The 16,554-nt window shown below is 35.6% G+C and overlaps 2 protein-coding genes across 6 annotated transcripts in view; one reads left to right on the top strand and one right to left on the bottom strand.

Moving 5' to 3' along the window:
- Nucleotides 1–358: 358 nt before the first annotated feature.
- TRIM59 (tripartite motif containing 59) lies at nt 359–12,980 on the top strand. Of its 4 annotated transcripts, XM_042956133.1 has the most exons (4): nt 359–619; nt 1,064–1,544; nt 2,501–2,578; nt 9,786–12,979. In XM_042956133.1, exon 4 carries the CDS (start codon nt 9,789–9,791, stop codon nt 10,998–11,000), a length of 1,212 nt encoding a protein of 403 aa, XP_042812067.1. In that variant the 5' UTR covers nt 359–619; nt 1,064–1,544; nt 2,501–2,578; nt 9,786–9,788; the 3' UTR covers nt 11,001–12,979. The 4 variants fall into 4 exon arrangements, with proteins under 4 accessions (XP_042812067.1, XP_042812068.1, XP_042812069.1 ...); XM_042956134.1 differs by lacking the exon at nt 1,064–1,544; XM_042956135.1 differs by lacking the exon at nt 359–619 and having other exon boundaries at nt 814–1,544; nt 2,501–2,574; nt 9,786–12,980.
- Nucleotides 12,981–13,257: 277 nt separating this feature from the next.
- Nucleotides 13,258–16,554, bottom strand: part of SMC4 (structural maintenance of chromosomes 4) — a 46,091-nt gene continuing 42,794 nt past the window's right edge. For both annotated transcript variants that reach the window (XM_042956121.1, XM_042956122.1), the window contains 4 exons: nt 16,003–16,185; nt 15,623–15,855; nt 14,911–15,094; nt 13,258–14,434 (listed from right to left, as the gene is read on the bottom strand). In XM_042956121.1, the coding sequence (XP_042812055.1) occupies nt 14,282–14,434; nt 14,911–15,094; nt 15,623–15,855; nt 16,003–16,185 (753 nt within the window). In that variant the 3' untranslated portion in view covers nt 13,258–14,281. The remainder of the gene's footprint in view (nt 14,435–14,910; nt 15,095–15,622; nt 15,856–16,002; nt 16,186–16,554) is intronic.

Genomic DNA, 16,554 nt, shown 5'->3' on the forward strand with positions numbered 1-16,554 from the left:
TGTACCACACAATGTTTCAAGAATTCTTTCTTGGACTTTGCATTCCAAGATCCCACAATAGTACATTTGTTACAAATGATGAATCTACATTGACTCATCATAATCACCCCAAATCCATAGTTAATATTACTGGTTCAGTTCTTTTAAAGAGAATAATTTTTATAGAAGTATAGTGCATTTATTGCTAAGGAACGATATCCATATTATTTTGACAGAAAACTAAAAATCTATCAATGACACCAGTGTTTAGATAGAAAATGTATATGCATAATAAAGCTGAAATGAATATATACCATCATGTAAGGGTGGGAATCTTGGGATACTGGCAGAATCCATACGTCATAAGCAAAACTTTCAGTAACTGGATTGGTGAAGACATCTGAAATTTGGGACTCACGCTATTATCTTGTTTTATGTTATGTTTAATATTTTTCTATAATTTAATGCATGAGAGCCTAATACCTGAATGTATTGGCAATATACAGTATACCAAGGCTGTTTTATTTGGCAGAGCGGTACATGACTTCTCAGTACAGTTAAAGAGATGGAAGCTGTGATGAGTCTTGAGCTACAGCTGGATAAAGTTTCTCAAGAATAAAGGGAAGAGGACTACTGAACTGTATGTTTTCTGAGTCTAGGGGCTTAAGAAGGTGAAATAGGGTGAAGAGATTGAGTCAGAAATCAGGAATTCTGAGCAACAGTCATCTTTAGTCGATTAATTTCATGAAGTTGGAAAAGGAGGTGGGGGAGACTAGGGAGACGGTCTTTGATGAGTCCTGTAGTCCCACTAGCTGTCACAGAGTAAGTTCTCTTTAAGAAAACTGTAGGTAATCAGAAGACCCCTCCCCTAGGCTCAGCCAGGTACTCAGTTAGGGTCCAGGTCCGACTGGAGGGCGGGGGGACGGAACTTGCGCACCGGTGTGCGTGTCCCCTCAGGGTCGGTGACGTCCCGCTACCGGGAACTTGTGAGGTAACAAAGGGAGACGCTGCGCGTCCAAGTCCAGAATCTGGACGTGCCGGATTGGCTCCAAGTAAAACACAGTCCTATGAAACGTTCTTGTAGAAACTGTCAGCCACCGCCAGGCCCCACCTCTCCCGGAGCCGCGGACATCTCACCGCCCCAAGAGGGAGCCCAGCCCACGACTTTGGCCGCTAGAAGCGCCCGCACGCACTAAAGCGCCTCCTACCGCGTGCCTCCAGAGCTTCTGAGAGGCGGGCCCGCGCCTACTGCGCAGGTGCAGGAAGCTGGCCCAGAGTTTGGAGCCAGGCCCTCGCAATTACGTCTCTGCCTCCGCAGGCGCTGCGGGCAGTTTACTTTTGAACAGGGGCCCCGCGCTCTTTCCCATTGGCGGATGCTACGCAGTTGAATGTTGCCAGGAGACTGCGCCTGCGCCCTGAGGCTCCGCGAGGCCCCGCCCCATCTGGGCACCTGAAATCCCTCAGGGCGCAGGAGGGCGGGGACGCAGAGCATCTCGGGGACGCCTAGCCTGGAGGCCGTAGAGCTGTTTCTGCCTGTGGAGTACCTCTGTCTCTTCCTCCCCGGGGTGAGTCTAAGGAGCGTGCCTTTGGGTCCGAGAATGCGACTTTGGGTCTCTGTTCTTTTCCTGTAGCACAGGCTGGTATACTGGGTGTATTTGGAGGAGAGTCCAGGGGCTTGCTGATGGAGATGGTGGGCATGAGTACTGCATTTATTCTCTCTTGTCCCAGGTGGGGAGTTTGGGGAATCTTGTGTTCCTCCCTCCGCTGTGGACTGCATTTCTCTGTGAGGGAGCAGCCCTTTGTGGTGGAGGGTGAGAAGAGCGGCACTCCACAGAACTGGTCTGCCTTGCGTGGTTGGGGGGCGAAGGGCGCCGGGGCCGTGGAAGTGCATTAGGAGGGAGGCTCGGGAGGATTTGTCGTTAACCTTCGAGAAAGAGAAGGCTGTTATTTTGAGGCCCTTGGTTGTGAGAGGTTCTCCTGAGACTTAACAGAGTGGGTGTAATTATGCCCATTTTACAAGTGTGAAACCTCAGTTCTGAGAGGCATTGGGAAAAACTGACCCAGGGTCCCACAACATTTAAATGGCAGAACTGAGAGATGTACGGACGTAATAATGATGGGATACCCTAAATCAGAGTTTATTATTTTAAGCTGGCAAGATCTTTCCGTCCATGGATGTTTCTTGTCTTCAAGTTAACTTTAAGCAGTCTAAAATGAGCGTGAATGTTTGCTCCGTCATCACCATTGTTGGCTAACATTTTCAAGAGCTCGTAAGATACTTGACGTTACAAAAAGAGGTCCTTTGTGACAATTTATTTGGTCACAGAATTGTTGGGCTTTTCAAGGTACAGGTGATACCTCTCCACCAACTGTTGATATTTGTCACTATTTTTGTAAAAACACAATGAGGCATAGAGGAGATAAACATCAGAGTGAAATAACCATTCCTATGATGTCATATTTAATACATTTTTTGAGAATGTAAATTGAAAACATTCAGATAAAATTATTTTAATTTTAGAATACGAATAAAAGAATCTGAAAAAGTTGGAGAAGATAAAGTATATTCAGTCGCTAAGCCAGAAGATCAACAAAGTAGGTAAGCTCTGAACCAGTAAGTGAATACAAAATAAATTTTCAGTAAATTTTTACTAAGTGTATGATTTCAAGTGTAAGTTGAGATTCTTTAATTTTTTTAAAAAAGACGTGTTGTTGTATAAAATTCAAGCCGTCTAGGAGGAGCATAAAATGAAAAGTAAACAACTCCTTCATTTGACTTATAATTTGAAGTTAGTCACTTTTGTATACTCTTTCAGAAATTTTACAAGGATTTGTGTACATCTAAACACAAATGGTATCATCTTATACATACAGATCTGCAGGTTGCATTTATTGTTACCTGGACACCATTTTACTATCCATTTACATACTGGTTTGCATTTTTTTGATGATTATATAGCTATCCTTTGAAGTAAGGTACCATAATTTACCTAGTCTGGCAAGGTGAAATTTTGATTTTAGGTAATATTAAACATTGCCTTTCAGCAGACATATTGCTGGATGTTTTCCACCAAATAGATTTTCACTGTGAAAAGTATTATGGAATAAGCAATGAAAACCTTAATTTCTCATTTCAGTTCCTGGTTAAATTGCATATATATTTTTTTTAGGTTGGGGAAATAGGTTAATGTGAAAATACAAGAACAGTGCAAATGGGCAGAGTTAAAGTCCTGTCTGACCATAGGATGTTTTTTTTTTTTTTAATTTGAAAGTGTTATGGGAATCCTTCATTATTTTTGTATGTTTATGTGTATAAAAGTATTTTTAAAATCTTGCCCTATGTATATAGATGGCACAATTGTAGTATTTCTAAAGTAATCTTTTTTTTTTTTTTTTTTTTAAAGCATTTATTTATTTTTTAGTTTGGAGAGAGAATGCAAACTGGGGAGAGGGGCAGAGAGAGAATCTTAAGCAGGCTGCACGTTTAGCACCGAGCCCAATGTGGGGCTTGATCCCACAACGCTGGGATCATGACATGAGCTGAAATCAAGAGTCGGATGCTGAACCAACTGAGCCACCTAGGCACCTCTAAAGTAATCTTAAATTGCATTACATATGCGTAGTATCAGGGCCAAAATATGTGAGACCCAATCAAAATTTTTCCAGACTTATAGCTGACTCACACTGTAAGTTCTAGAGCAAGTCACTTAACTCTATAATGTGGTAAACATAATTTCTCTTCAGAGGTTGTAAAATGTAATGGATGTTTTATTACTGTTCATGTGTAGAGATGAAAGGCATTATTAGTGAATTAAAACTTAAAAAGTAGTTTAGTTTACACACTAAACTGTTAATAGAATGGAAAATATTTTTTTTTTTTTGTATTGCTTAATTTCTCCATAATCTATTATGTGTACTGACCATCCATAATATGCTAGTTGGACATTGTGGAGGCTCCATAGGAAATCAGCTTTCTGGAGAAAGACTGCATAAAAAGTTTAGAAATTCAGAAGTGTGTTTATCTTTGACACTGAAACACAAATTTGTGAAATGACTTTTAAGTAGATGATTTAGCCTCAAATTTTTTTCTGAAAAAGATTTATTATATTTATTTCTTGGTGACTTTAAAAAGGGAAGCAGGAAATCTGGAAATAAGTTATTAGTGTTTTGGGGGTTTTAGTACTCACTGGAGGAAAACATTTTACATGGGTTACTTTTATTTTACTTCTTTGCTTTCTAAAAGTGTAAAATAATATAAATAGATTCTACAATTAATTTTGCAGAGGAAAGACTAGATAATAGGCAAAAACTTGAAGGTTTTTATTGTGTTGAAAATATGCATAAAATTTACCATTATAACCATTTTTAAGTATACAGTTTAGTGGCATTCAGTACATTCACATTTTTGTTCAACTTGTCACGATCCATTGGCATCAAACTTCTTCCATCTTCCCAAACTGGAACTAAACAATAACTCTCCATCTTGTCTCCCTCTAGCACTATTTCACTTTCTATCTTTGTGAATTGTTTACTATCGTCTATTATGTGTATTTTCCACATCCTTTATGATCATACAGTTTTTCTCCTTTGACTTAATAATTTCCTTTTTATTAAATTAATTTTACATTTCTGGGAAGAACCTCATTTTGGTCATTGTTCTGTATTCTTTTAATGTACTCTGGATTTGTTTTTGCTAATACTGTGTTCGGGATTTTAGGACAGTATCCATTTTTGAAATTAGTTGATTTTTAGTTTGTGTTTGTTAGGTTTTGGAGTCTTGTTATATTATCTATCTTCAGAACAAATGGCAAACTTTTTTTTTCTTTGTTTAGTTTGAGAGAGATGGTGGGGCGGGAGGCAGAGAGAGAGAATCCGAAGCAGGCTCAAGTAGTGGGGTCTTGATTCTACAAACCATGAGATCATGACCGAAGCCAACCAAGAGTCAGGTGCTCAGTTGACTTAGCCACATAGGTGCCCCATGTAATTCAGTCACTTTTCCCAAAATTTAGTTTTGTCATTACCTTTATGTTCAGATGAGAAGTCTGTCAGTTCCATTTCTCAAAGACCTTCCTTTTGGATCTGTCATCTTCTTCCAGATGACTTGTTCCCTATACTTGCTGCACAGTTGTCCTGGGTTTAATTTCACCATTAACGGAGTGAGAATTCTTGCTTTTCTTATTTCCCTGAGGTAGCTTCTTTAGAAAGGGTGGATGAGTGTTCATTTTTAGGCCTCTCATGTCAACTGTCTTCAGTCTACCCTCAAAATTTATTCTTCTGGGTATAGAATTTTAGGTTGGAAGCCATTTTTTCCTGAGAACTTTGAGGCCATTCCTTCACTGCCTTCTAGTTTCCAGTGTTGTATCATACATACAGCATAGCTAAATCTAAGATACTCATCCTAGACAATATACATAGGTGAAGTTTTTTTCTCCTCTCCACCCTCCCCAAAAGTCTGGGCTGGATATGGAAAACTTCTAGTGCATGAAATGCTGTACTAGTTTTTGGAAGAATTAGCTTCTAAGCATGATAACCACCCATATCTTCTGTTTCTCAGGCAATAACCAGTTATTTTACAGAGTTATTTTCAGCAAGGCTTGCTTCTGTTAACCAGTTCTGACTTGTCATAAATTTGTTGCCTAAAACCCGTTTTTAATAACTCAGCAAGAGGGTAGTCTTCCAAATTCCAAGAGTGGAATTTGATTTATGTATCTTCAAGTTATCCACAAATTTCTAATTATATGAAAGTTAACTTTTGAGACCATATTTGCTTTCTATGTGAACTCAAGAGCTGACATTTTCTTTCAATAATGTTGTGAATATCTTCATTCTAAACAAAGTTGAGCTTTTGGGGTCCCCAGATGGGTTCTCAGGGAAAATGTTTTCTAGCTTTTGACAAATAGGGGACTTTGGAGGGAAGGGTTAGATTCTGTTTTAGGCCTAATTTTGGTACTTAAAACATTAAATAATATTAAATCTAAATTGAATATGTGTCTACTGCTCAAATGTTATTTTTTCCCTGCAAAGTGCTGTTTTGTTTATTCCTTCATTATGAATTCTGACATCACTAAAGTCCTCTGAGAACAGGTTTGTTTTTCATGGATGGTTTTTGTGTGATTAGAGCTGTCACGAAGGCTTCCCAACATGCATTCATTTGCATTTACCTGCAGTGAATGTCATCTTCTGTACTGTTGCCCAGTTACTTTAGTTTCCTGGAATGCTTCACAGTTTAAGCTTACTATCTATGTGACACATCTTGGCCCATTAGGGTTCTGAGTATTGTCAATCTGAATGGAGTATTTTTTGATAGACTTGTAGACTCTCCTATTATAGCTCTTCCTAAACAAAATAGAGATTTTGCTATTTAAAAAACAAAACTAAGATCTGACATTTCATTAACATTGCTGTCTTAAGAGGGAGTATTTATTCAACCAATATTGAGTGAATACCTACTGTGTGTCAGGTTCTGTGTTTAGACATAATTCCTGCCCTTATTGCAGGCTTACATCTTAATATATAGGCAAATGTTACAAAATTCTCTTAACTGGAGTTTATTTAAGTGCTATAAATTGGCAGTACAGCATTCAGTGAGATTAATACGGGATCTAATTTGGGGAGGAGGCTGGGCCCAATGAGACTTGAATAAGAGTTTGATTTCCAAAATGATGAAAGAGCATAGAGCCAAAAAATCTAAAGAGGTTTTTAATAATTAAAAGTACAGAATTATTTGTAGATGTCTTCTTAAACTTTTAAAAGTTAGTTTTGTAGAGGATGATTTGGTGTAACCTTTATATTTTACATGAATGGGACTTGGATTTTTTTGTTTTGCTCTTTAAGGTTCTCTAAATGGTGGTGTAACTTGATCTTTCTCTATCAGGGCTAAGTAGGTCCTGAAGATTGTGACTTGCATTTGAAAACAGGTACAAACTAAGACTTTAAGAGGAGGTAGGGTGCAAAATTTCAAGCTTCTGTTGTTGGAAATGTCAAAAATATCTTGCCAAGAGGTTACCACTGCTGGGTTTCTTTCACTAAGGAAAGAGGACTGAGGATGTTCTTTACCACTAACACTCTACTGGTCAGTAATTCATAGTTAACCCCAATCAACACTTCATCTTGAAAACTGATTTTTATTGGAAGGACTGAGGGTTCAAGCCCTGAATCGGGCTTTGTGCTGACAGCTCAGAACCTGGAGCCTGCTTCAGATTCTGTCTCCTTCTCTCTCTGCCCATCCCCCACATGCACTGTCTCTCTCCAAAATAAATAAACATTAAAAAAATTTTTTTTCCCCTTCCAAATATTCAAATTACTACTTTGGAATATTACACTATGCTGATTCTGGGCTTTAAGCATACTAGTATTTCAATCCAAGAAGCTAGGAAATTTATAGTAGCAGTAATTAGAGAAATTATTAATACTTTTTTTTTTAGAAACTGTTGTTGAGCCAACTGGGAATATGAATTCTCTTGAATTAAAGACTATAATTTTGCTAATGCCAATTTGTTATTTAGGTGAAATGTTTAATCTTGCTTGTATTTGCATCATTAAAAAAAATCCTAACCTTTAAGTATAATTGATGCATATTACGTTAGTTTCAGGTATACAATACAGTGTTTCAACAACTCTATATATTATGCTATGCTCACACAAGTGCAGCTACCATGCAGTGAGTGTATTCCCGATGCTGTATCTTTCATCTTTGTGACTTATCCTACAACTGTAAGGCTCCTAACCTTCTAAGCCCCTTCACCCATTTCACCATCCCACCCACCCCTGCCCTGCAACCACCAGTTCTCTGTATTTGTGAGTCTGTTTGCTTATTTGTTTTTTTGGATTTCCACATGTAAGTGAAATCACATGGTATTTAGTCTTATTTCACTTAGCATAATACCTTCTAGGTCCATCCATGTGGTTTGTTGCAGATGGCCAGATCTGATTTTTTTATGGCTGATTGTTATTCCATTGTGTATCTATATGTATTATACACATACATATATAAATACATGTATCTATATGTACATATGTACATACCCACCAGATCTTATCCATTCACTTATTGATAGACACTTGTGTTACTTCCATATCTTGTCTATTGCAAATAATGCTGCAGTGAACATGAAGTATATATATCTTTTTGAATTAGTGTTTTTATTTTCTTTGGATAAATACCTAGTAGTGGAATTACTGGGTTGTATTGGATTTCAGTTCTTAGTGTTTTGAGGAACCTCCATTCTGGTTTCCAGTGATTGCACCAGTTTACACTCCACCAACAATGGAGGATTTCTTTTTCCACATCCTCAACACTTATTTCTTGTCTGATACTAGCCGTTCTGACAAACTTAAGGTCTCGTGGTTTTTGAGGTGCGTTTCCCTGATGAGCAGTGATGTTGAACATTGTGTCGTGTCTGTTGGCCATCTGGATGTCTTTGGAAAACTGTTAATTCAGATCCTCTGCCCATTTTTTAATTGGATTGTTTTTTGGTGTTGGGTTAAAGAAGTTCCTGATATATTTTGGATATTAACCTCTTATCAGGTATCATTTGCAAATGTCTTCTTCCATTGCCTTTTCATTTGCTGGGCAGACTTTTTATTTTGGTGTAGTTGTAATTTATTTGTTTTGGTTTCTCTTGAGACCTATCGAGTAAAACGTTGCCAAGGCTGATGTCCCAGAGACTATTTTCTGTTTTCTTTAAGGGAGTTTTCAGGTTTTATGTTTAGGTCTTTAATCCACTTTATTTTTGTGTATGGTGTAAAGAAAGTGGTGGTTTCATTCTTTTGCACATAGCTGTTCAGTTTTCCTAATATAATTAAAGAGATGATCTTTTCCTTATCGTATGTACTTGTCTCCTTTGTCCATAGATTGCCCATGTCAGTGTCCTTTGTGTCTGGTTTTATACTAGTATCATACTGATTACTACAGCTTTGTAGTTTGAAATCTGGGATTGCAGATTATTTTGGCACTCAGGGACCTTTGTGGTTCCATACAAGTTTTAGGCTTGTTCTAGTTCTGTGAAAAGTACTGTTGGTATTTTGATAGAGATTACATTGAAGCTATAGATTGATTTAGGTAGTATAGACATTTTAACAATATTCTTCCCATCCAGGAGTATGGCATGTTTTTCAATTTATGTCATCTTCAGTTTCTTCAATTGGTGTTGAATAGTTTTCAGAGTACAGGTCTTTTACCTCCTTGGCTTATTCCTAGGTATTTTATTCTGGTAAATGTGGGTGTTAATTTCTTTCTACTACTTTGTTAATAAACGTATAGAAATACAACATTAATTTTGTATCCTGCAACTTTACTGAATCTTCATTTATTCTAACAGTTTGGGGGAGTCTTTAGGGTTTTCTATATAAAGTAGTGTGTCATTTTAACTTTTTTTACCAATATGGATGCTTTTTATTCCTGTCTGCTGTGGCTAGGACTTCCAGTTATTTGTGCAGTTTTGATTTTAGCACTTAGAATGTAAAAAGTTGCACAGATTATCATTAAGTAGACTTCAGTAGAAGACTGCATTTTACTTTTGCATAGCAGCAAACTTAAATAACTTTAATTGAAGAATTATAAATTAGAATTGTTTAGCATGTTTTTTTGTCCCAAGGTGAGTAAATTTTTAAAAATGATCAGTCTGTTACATATTAGGAGTTGTATTACTCAGAAGGCTGCATTTAAAAAATCTTAAACATCTTATTGTCTTTTAAATGACAAGCACAATATATTAATAGTTTTGAGGTTAACACCTGAAACTTTACATAGTATGTACAGGTATCTTTGTTGTAAGTAGGCTTAAAGTATTTTTTTCTCTTGACAGGAAATGCACAATTTTGAGGACGAGTTAACATGTCCCATTTGTTACAGTATTTTTGAAGATCCTCGTGTACTACCATGCTCTCATACGTTTTGTAGAAATTGCTTGGAAAATGTTCTTCAAGCATCTGGGAACTTTTATATATGGAGACCTTTACGAATTCCACTCAAGTGCCCCAATTGCAGAAGTATTATTGAAATTGCTCCAAGTGGTATTGAATCTTTACCTGTTAATTTTGCATTAAGGGCTATAATTGAAAAGTACCAGCAAGAAGACCATCCAGATATCGTTACCTGTCCTGAACATTACAGACAACCATTAAATGTTTACTGTCTTCTAGATAAAAAATTAGTTTGTGGTCATTGCCTTACCATAGGTCAACATCATGGTCATCCCATAGATGATCTTCAGAGTGCCTATCTGAAAGAAAAGGATACACCTCAAAAACTGCTTGAACAGTTAACTGACACACACTGGACAGATCTTACTCGTCTTATTGAAAAGCTGGAAGAACAGAAATCTCATTCAGAGAAGATGGTCCAAAGTGATAAGGAAGTTGTTCTCCAGTATTTTAAGGAGCTTAGTGATACATTAGAACAGAAAAAAAAAACCTTCCTAGCTGCTCTTGGTAATGTTAGCAATCTGATTAATCAAGAATACACTCCACAAATTGAAAGAATGAAAGAAATAAGAGAGCAGCAGCTTGAATTAATGACACTGACAACATCTTTACAGGAAGAGTCTCCACTGAAATTTCTTGAAAAAGTTGATGATATCCGCCAACATGTACAGATTTTGAAACAAAGACCACTTCCTGAGGTTTACCCTGTTGAAATTTATCCTCGAGTAAGCCAAATATTGAAAGAAGATTGGAGCAGAACAGAAATTGGACAAATTAAGAAACTTCTCATTCCTGAAATGAAAATTTCTTCAAAGAGGATGCCATGTTCCTGGCCTGATAAGGATGAAAAAGAAGTCGAATTTTTTAAGATTTTAAACATCGTTATAGTTACATTAATTTCAGTAATACTGATGTTGATCCTTTTTTTTAACCAACACATAATCACCTTTTTAAATGAAATCACTTCAATATGTTTTTCTGAAGTCTCTCTATCTGTTTACCAAAGTTTATCTAACAATTTGCATGATTTAAAGAATATGCTATGTCACACTTTATATTTACTGAAGGAATGCATGTGGAAAATATTTTCTCATTGAAAATTCAAATCTGAATTGCTTAAATAGGCTTATTCTGTACAGCAGAGACCAACAATTGCTAAAGGGAGAAATAGGGTAGCATGGATAAATAGCAAACTAAATTATCAGAGTTGCAAATACAAATACATAGAAATGTTAAACCATCCATGTGTCTTAGATGGAAATATGTCAGAAATGACACAGAATGTGTCTAAACTAGAATATCTAGTAACTACTTAATACATTATCCTATTTTATTTTGCTTGCTGCTGACTTTATCGCTGGGACATTGAAATATTTCTGTACCAGTCCTGTCTTTTATCATTATTATTTCTTTTACATCACATGCTGCAGTGGTTGGTTAGTGTTGCAGTTCTTTATGTATACATAGCTTTTAGGTTAAAAGATGGCAAAATCCCTCAAGTGCATATATACCTTTATTTTGATGTGGCCCCGGAGCCTTTGGGCAAAACCAGGAGGGTGAGTAGAGGTTTAAATTCAAGCAGCAGTCTAAAAGTGGTAAGGGATTGCTTACATTAAGGTTATTTCTGATCAAACATACATGATACATTAATGTATTTTAGATAAACATTGCATTAAATCTATCAACATTCATTCCTAACAAACTGCTGATTTTGGAAATGTGTTAGGGAACAGTGACCTTGCAAATAATGGTCTTTATGGTTTGTGTAAATTTGACTTTTGGTTAGTGCTTTAGTTAGTCTTACCAATTTTTGGATAAAAGCTCTAAAAACATGTTATTAGAATAGTATATTGTTGATATATTCCATCCTCATTAGAGTTAGGTGGCATCATGTTAACTATATTCGTTTTAAAAATGGTCTTAAGTTTTCTGCGATTTGCTTATGTGAATATCAAAGTACCAATAATTTAATCTTTTCTTGAATTTTGCTTAAATGGGAGTCTGTGTAGTTATTAAGTCAAATTCCTTTAATTAGTTCCCTGGAATCGTGCTTGTGGTAGGACTTTTGGCTCTTTTGTCCATGGAACTGTAAATATAAGGTTATTTGCTTTCCAGAAATCCTAAATCAGCTGTTGCTCTTGGATCCATTCCCTAGGAGTCCTACCTAGCTCAGACTTTCAGGTCATATTAGGGAATGCTCCTGGTCCTAGGTTACATATAAAATGTCATGAATTAATATGACTATAGTTCTAAATTACTCCTGTTTATTTTTTTTTTAAGTTTTGAGAGAGAACATGAGCAGGCTCCAGGCTCTCAGCTATCAGCATAGGGCTTGACGTATGGCTCGAATTCCCTAGCTGTGAAATCACAACCTGAGCTGAAGTTGGATGCTCAACTGAACCATTCAGGTGCCCCTACTGAGAAGTCTTAACACAAAAATGGCTGGCTGTATTAAATTTATGATTAGAATTATCTAGCACAATAGTCATGTGGGCAAAGAACATTTGCAGGGTATTAATGGAAGTGGAGGGGAGAGAGATTGAAGTATTGAAATATACAACATAGTAACTTTACGCTGAAGTTGCATTAAATTTTAGTCAAAACACAAATGCCATGTATTTTTTGAGTACATGTATTAATTAGTAAGCACTGATATTTGTTAGCTATTATGGGTCAAGTACTTACTGAAGTAGGTATTCTACTTTTTATAGATAAGGAAACAGACCCCAAAGTAATTTGTCCAAGGCCATACAGCCAGCATATGGGAGAACCCATGTATTATTTTGATAATTATTTTGAAAGTCCTGCTGTCATGGTATCAAAACTTTAAGCCAGTTTTTTTTTTTAATTAAATTAAGGCTTCTAATTTATATCTAAGAATCATTTATAACTAAAAATTGAAGCATATACCTATGAACATTTTAGGTTTGACAAACATTTTGTAACTTGCCAGTTCTTAGCAGACAAAACTATTTACAAATTTTATGTAGTATGCATGAACATAGTCCCGAATACAAATAACTGATTCTTACACATGCTGCCTCTGTTTTGTAATTTTTACCAGGAGTATGAAATTATAAAATTTAAAGTATATAATCTTGATATATTTCTAAGTTTTATGTATAACAAAATATTTTAATAAACTTATTTTGCTACTTTACTTGCACTGAGTGTCACAATAAGGTGCTCAAACTCAGGAGTGGTATCTTTGGAATTCATATAGGTTATGGGAATTAACTCTACATGTAGTAAGAGTTAAATTCCATTTACCACTATTCTCACCCACTGAAAAAGCATGATTATAGTTTTACTTTTCCCTTCTATATAATCTTGATTTAAAACAAATGACCATACTGGAGTTTCAGATTTTACTTTATTTAAGTACATGCTAATGTATTTACATATTTAATGACTGTTATGATACAAACCATCTTTGTTGGATCTTTTTAGTACCTAAACGATCATTGAATAGAGAGCTTTTAGTTTTAATTCCTTAGGATCAATACCTAGAAATCAAATAGGGCAAAGACTTTTTAATCAATACCAAAAAATTCCTCTTGAAAACCAAGTGGTTGCCAACTTTCAGTAGCACTATAACACTGAGCTAATGCAGTGTAGAAAATTAAAGCGGGGGAAAAAAACCCCTGGTAATTGGATAGACAAACAGCATATAATTTCCATTTATACTAAGGAAGCTGTTAACCCCTACATATTTTTATGAGGCAAAGATAGTGGGTATTCATTCCTTTTCAACTGATGAGTTATCTCAGATACTGTCTCAGTTTGCTGGTTCTCTTGGAAGTTTTAAACACAAGTTTCAGAAAAGCACATAAAATATTTAACTTCTCATCATGCAGAATTCACAACGGTTTAAAAAAACAAAACATTCCCAGTGTTTGGGTTGTAGATACAATGATTGTCTAAATTAGTAAATTAAATAGAATACCTTAAGAATTTATTCAATTAAGTAGCTGGTAGGCTTTTCCCGTGTAGGTCAAAGATGCATGATGGTATGCTTGCTGCCTCTTGGTTAACATGCTCTAGTTCAGAACTTTATTGCTCATCAATGAACTTCCTTTTAACTCTGCTGGCAACAACTTGGGACTAAGGACAAACACCTCACCCTGCAGGCATCTTACTTTTCTCCATAGCCTGCTGCTGTTTACCAAACTGTCAGATTCTTACAGCCTAAGAAGCAGGTACAGAGAATATTTTATTAGACTTATAACGTGTCTCCTAATAGCATAAAAACCAGTTACATGATCCAGTTTAGGAGTATGTACTTCATATTATAATCCTTTACAAAGAGAAAATCTCAATAATACAATAGGCTGAATCTATGTGAATTCAGTTTGAGGAATCCTGGATATAAACAAGTTCAACAAAGTCCTTTAGATGCGATTTGTTTTGGGTTTACCGCAACACTTTTTGTTATGTTGTATGTCTTGTAAATTCCAATAAGTCTGTCTGAGATCTCAAACATATTATTTCGAAGAGAAATTATTATGAACTGGGCATTTTTTGTTTGTTCCTAAAGAGGAAAAAAAAAAAATAGGTTAGAAGTGTTCAGTAATAACAAGTATTCCTATAATCAACATCTAAATTTGACTTCCCTGAAATGGTTTTTTTTGCAATTCAACATTACTTTGATAATTAACATGAACATGAATGATGGCATGGATAATTCATGACACAGTAGATAAGAGAAGCATTTGGGTATTTTTGGAAGCATGGTTGCCAGAAGTCTTCTAGTGGAGATAATATCTAGGCAGAAGATCAGAGATTCTAGTTGTGTTTTTTGCTACTTTACATTATCAATTTATATTTTACTTGTCCAAAAAGGAAGTACTTGGTTCAAATAAAGGACCTGGTCTCTGATATCATAGGACATGGAATTAAAGTACAGGGGAAAAGCTCAAAAGTAAGAAATAAGTCAATGAATTCCATGTGTATTGTTAGGGAACCTAATAAAATTCTCAGAACAAAAACCTCTAAATGATTACTTACATATATATAAAATGCAACAATGGACACATTTTTAAAATCCAGGGCTGCATCAATTTCGTCCATGAAGTACAGGGGAGTGGGTTTGTAGTGGTGAAGAGCAAATACTAAAGCCAATGAACTAAGTGTTTTCTCTCCTCCTGAAAGATTGAAGATCTTCTTCCAACTTTTCTTAGGTGGTCGAACACTGAATTAAGAAAATCTCTTATTAGTCAAATTACTTGCACAGGTAACGACTTCATGGTCGGTTTTCCATAAATGGCTTCTACCACCTTCCTCGGGGATCTCTAATTTGCTTTTCACAAATCTAAACTTTTTGGGGTTATTTTATAAAAATGTTATTGGAGGATGAATACACAGGAACACCTACCAAAATCTTAAGATTTAAATAGCAAGTCAGTAAATATTTCTTGCTATTCTTCCATTTCCAGCACATATGTTTTTGCTTTGCAATTTTAAAATCTTGATGTTAAGTTGAAATGGCTCAAAAATTAAAAGATGAACTAGACAAATATTGTGTAAAATTAAATATTTGCCGCTTGCCCAAGATTTATGCTAACAAACTGCCCGTATGTAAATGAATTAGTATTTATCATCAAATAAAACACTCAAGCTGTAGCTCTAACCTTCACATCCCACCCCTAAAATATAGAGTCTGGAGAATATGTAGAGATATGTTAACAAGAGGATCCAAAACTCAGTACTAATTACAAACCTGAACATGATTCCTTCAGAGAAAGGATCCAAGCTGTCTACAAGCTCCAGTTCAGCATCACCTCCCAAAGTAAGCATTTGGTAATTTTCCTTTAATTTATTTGTTATTATATAAAAACCTGCCATGAATTCATTAAGCCTTTGTTTCCGAAGATCTTCATATGCCTGTCTAAAATGATCTCTTTCACAAGTAATTTTGTCCAATTCTGCTACCCGCTGTAAATATAATTCTTCCTATGAAAAAAATATCATGAGAAAAATACCTATTCAGTTATTCATTTGAGATGAGAGCTAATGCTGCTAATTATATAAAATTAAAGTTGACAATTTAGGCTAAGGACTAAAAAGAATCTGACTAAATCATTAACAGTTTATTCATACCTTCTTTTTATACTCTGCAATGGCACCAAGGTTTGGTTTCATTTCATGACACTGGGCTTCTAAAAGTGCAATTTGATTTGTTATAGAATCTGGATTCTTGATTGCTTCAAGATCCTGTGGGCTCAGAACTGCAATTTCTTCAAGAGGATTATCTTCTATGGGATGCAATGATATTCTTGAAATCTAAAAGTTCAGTGTAGATGAGCATTAGGGATGTCACAGAACTGTAATTTATTGTTTAAAAAAATTATATCAACATGACAAATTACCTATCTACTAAAACAATATATTCTAAGGAATTGTGGCTAATTTCTGTAGCAATTATTTTTCAAAAGACTCCAAGAAAAATATTTCTAGTGTTCCGAAGTGTTCATGAAGTCTTCTGTTAAACCTCTGAATCAGCCTTGGGGTGAAGATGGTGAGTAATGTACCCATTATTCAGATTTTTCTGTATATAACAATTACTATATGTTACTATGTTCTCTATAAATCTAGTGATTTTCTCTCGGAATTAAGAATCATAACATCTCAAAAGTACACACACACAAAACA

Source organism: Panthera leo, chromosome C2 (assembly GCF_018350215.1).
Source record: "Panthera leo isolate Ple1 chromosome C2, P.leo_Ple1_pat1.1, whole genome shotgun sequence".
In the NCBI taxonomy this organism is placed as follows: Eukaryota; Metazoa; Chordata; class Mammalia; order Carnivora; family Felidae; genus Panthera; species Panthera leo.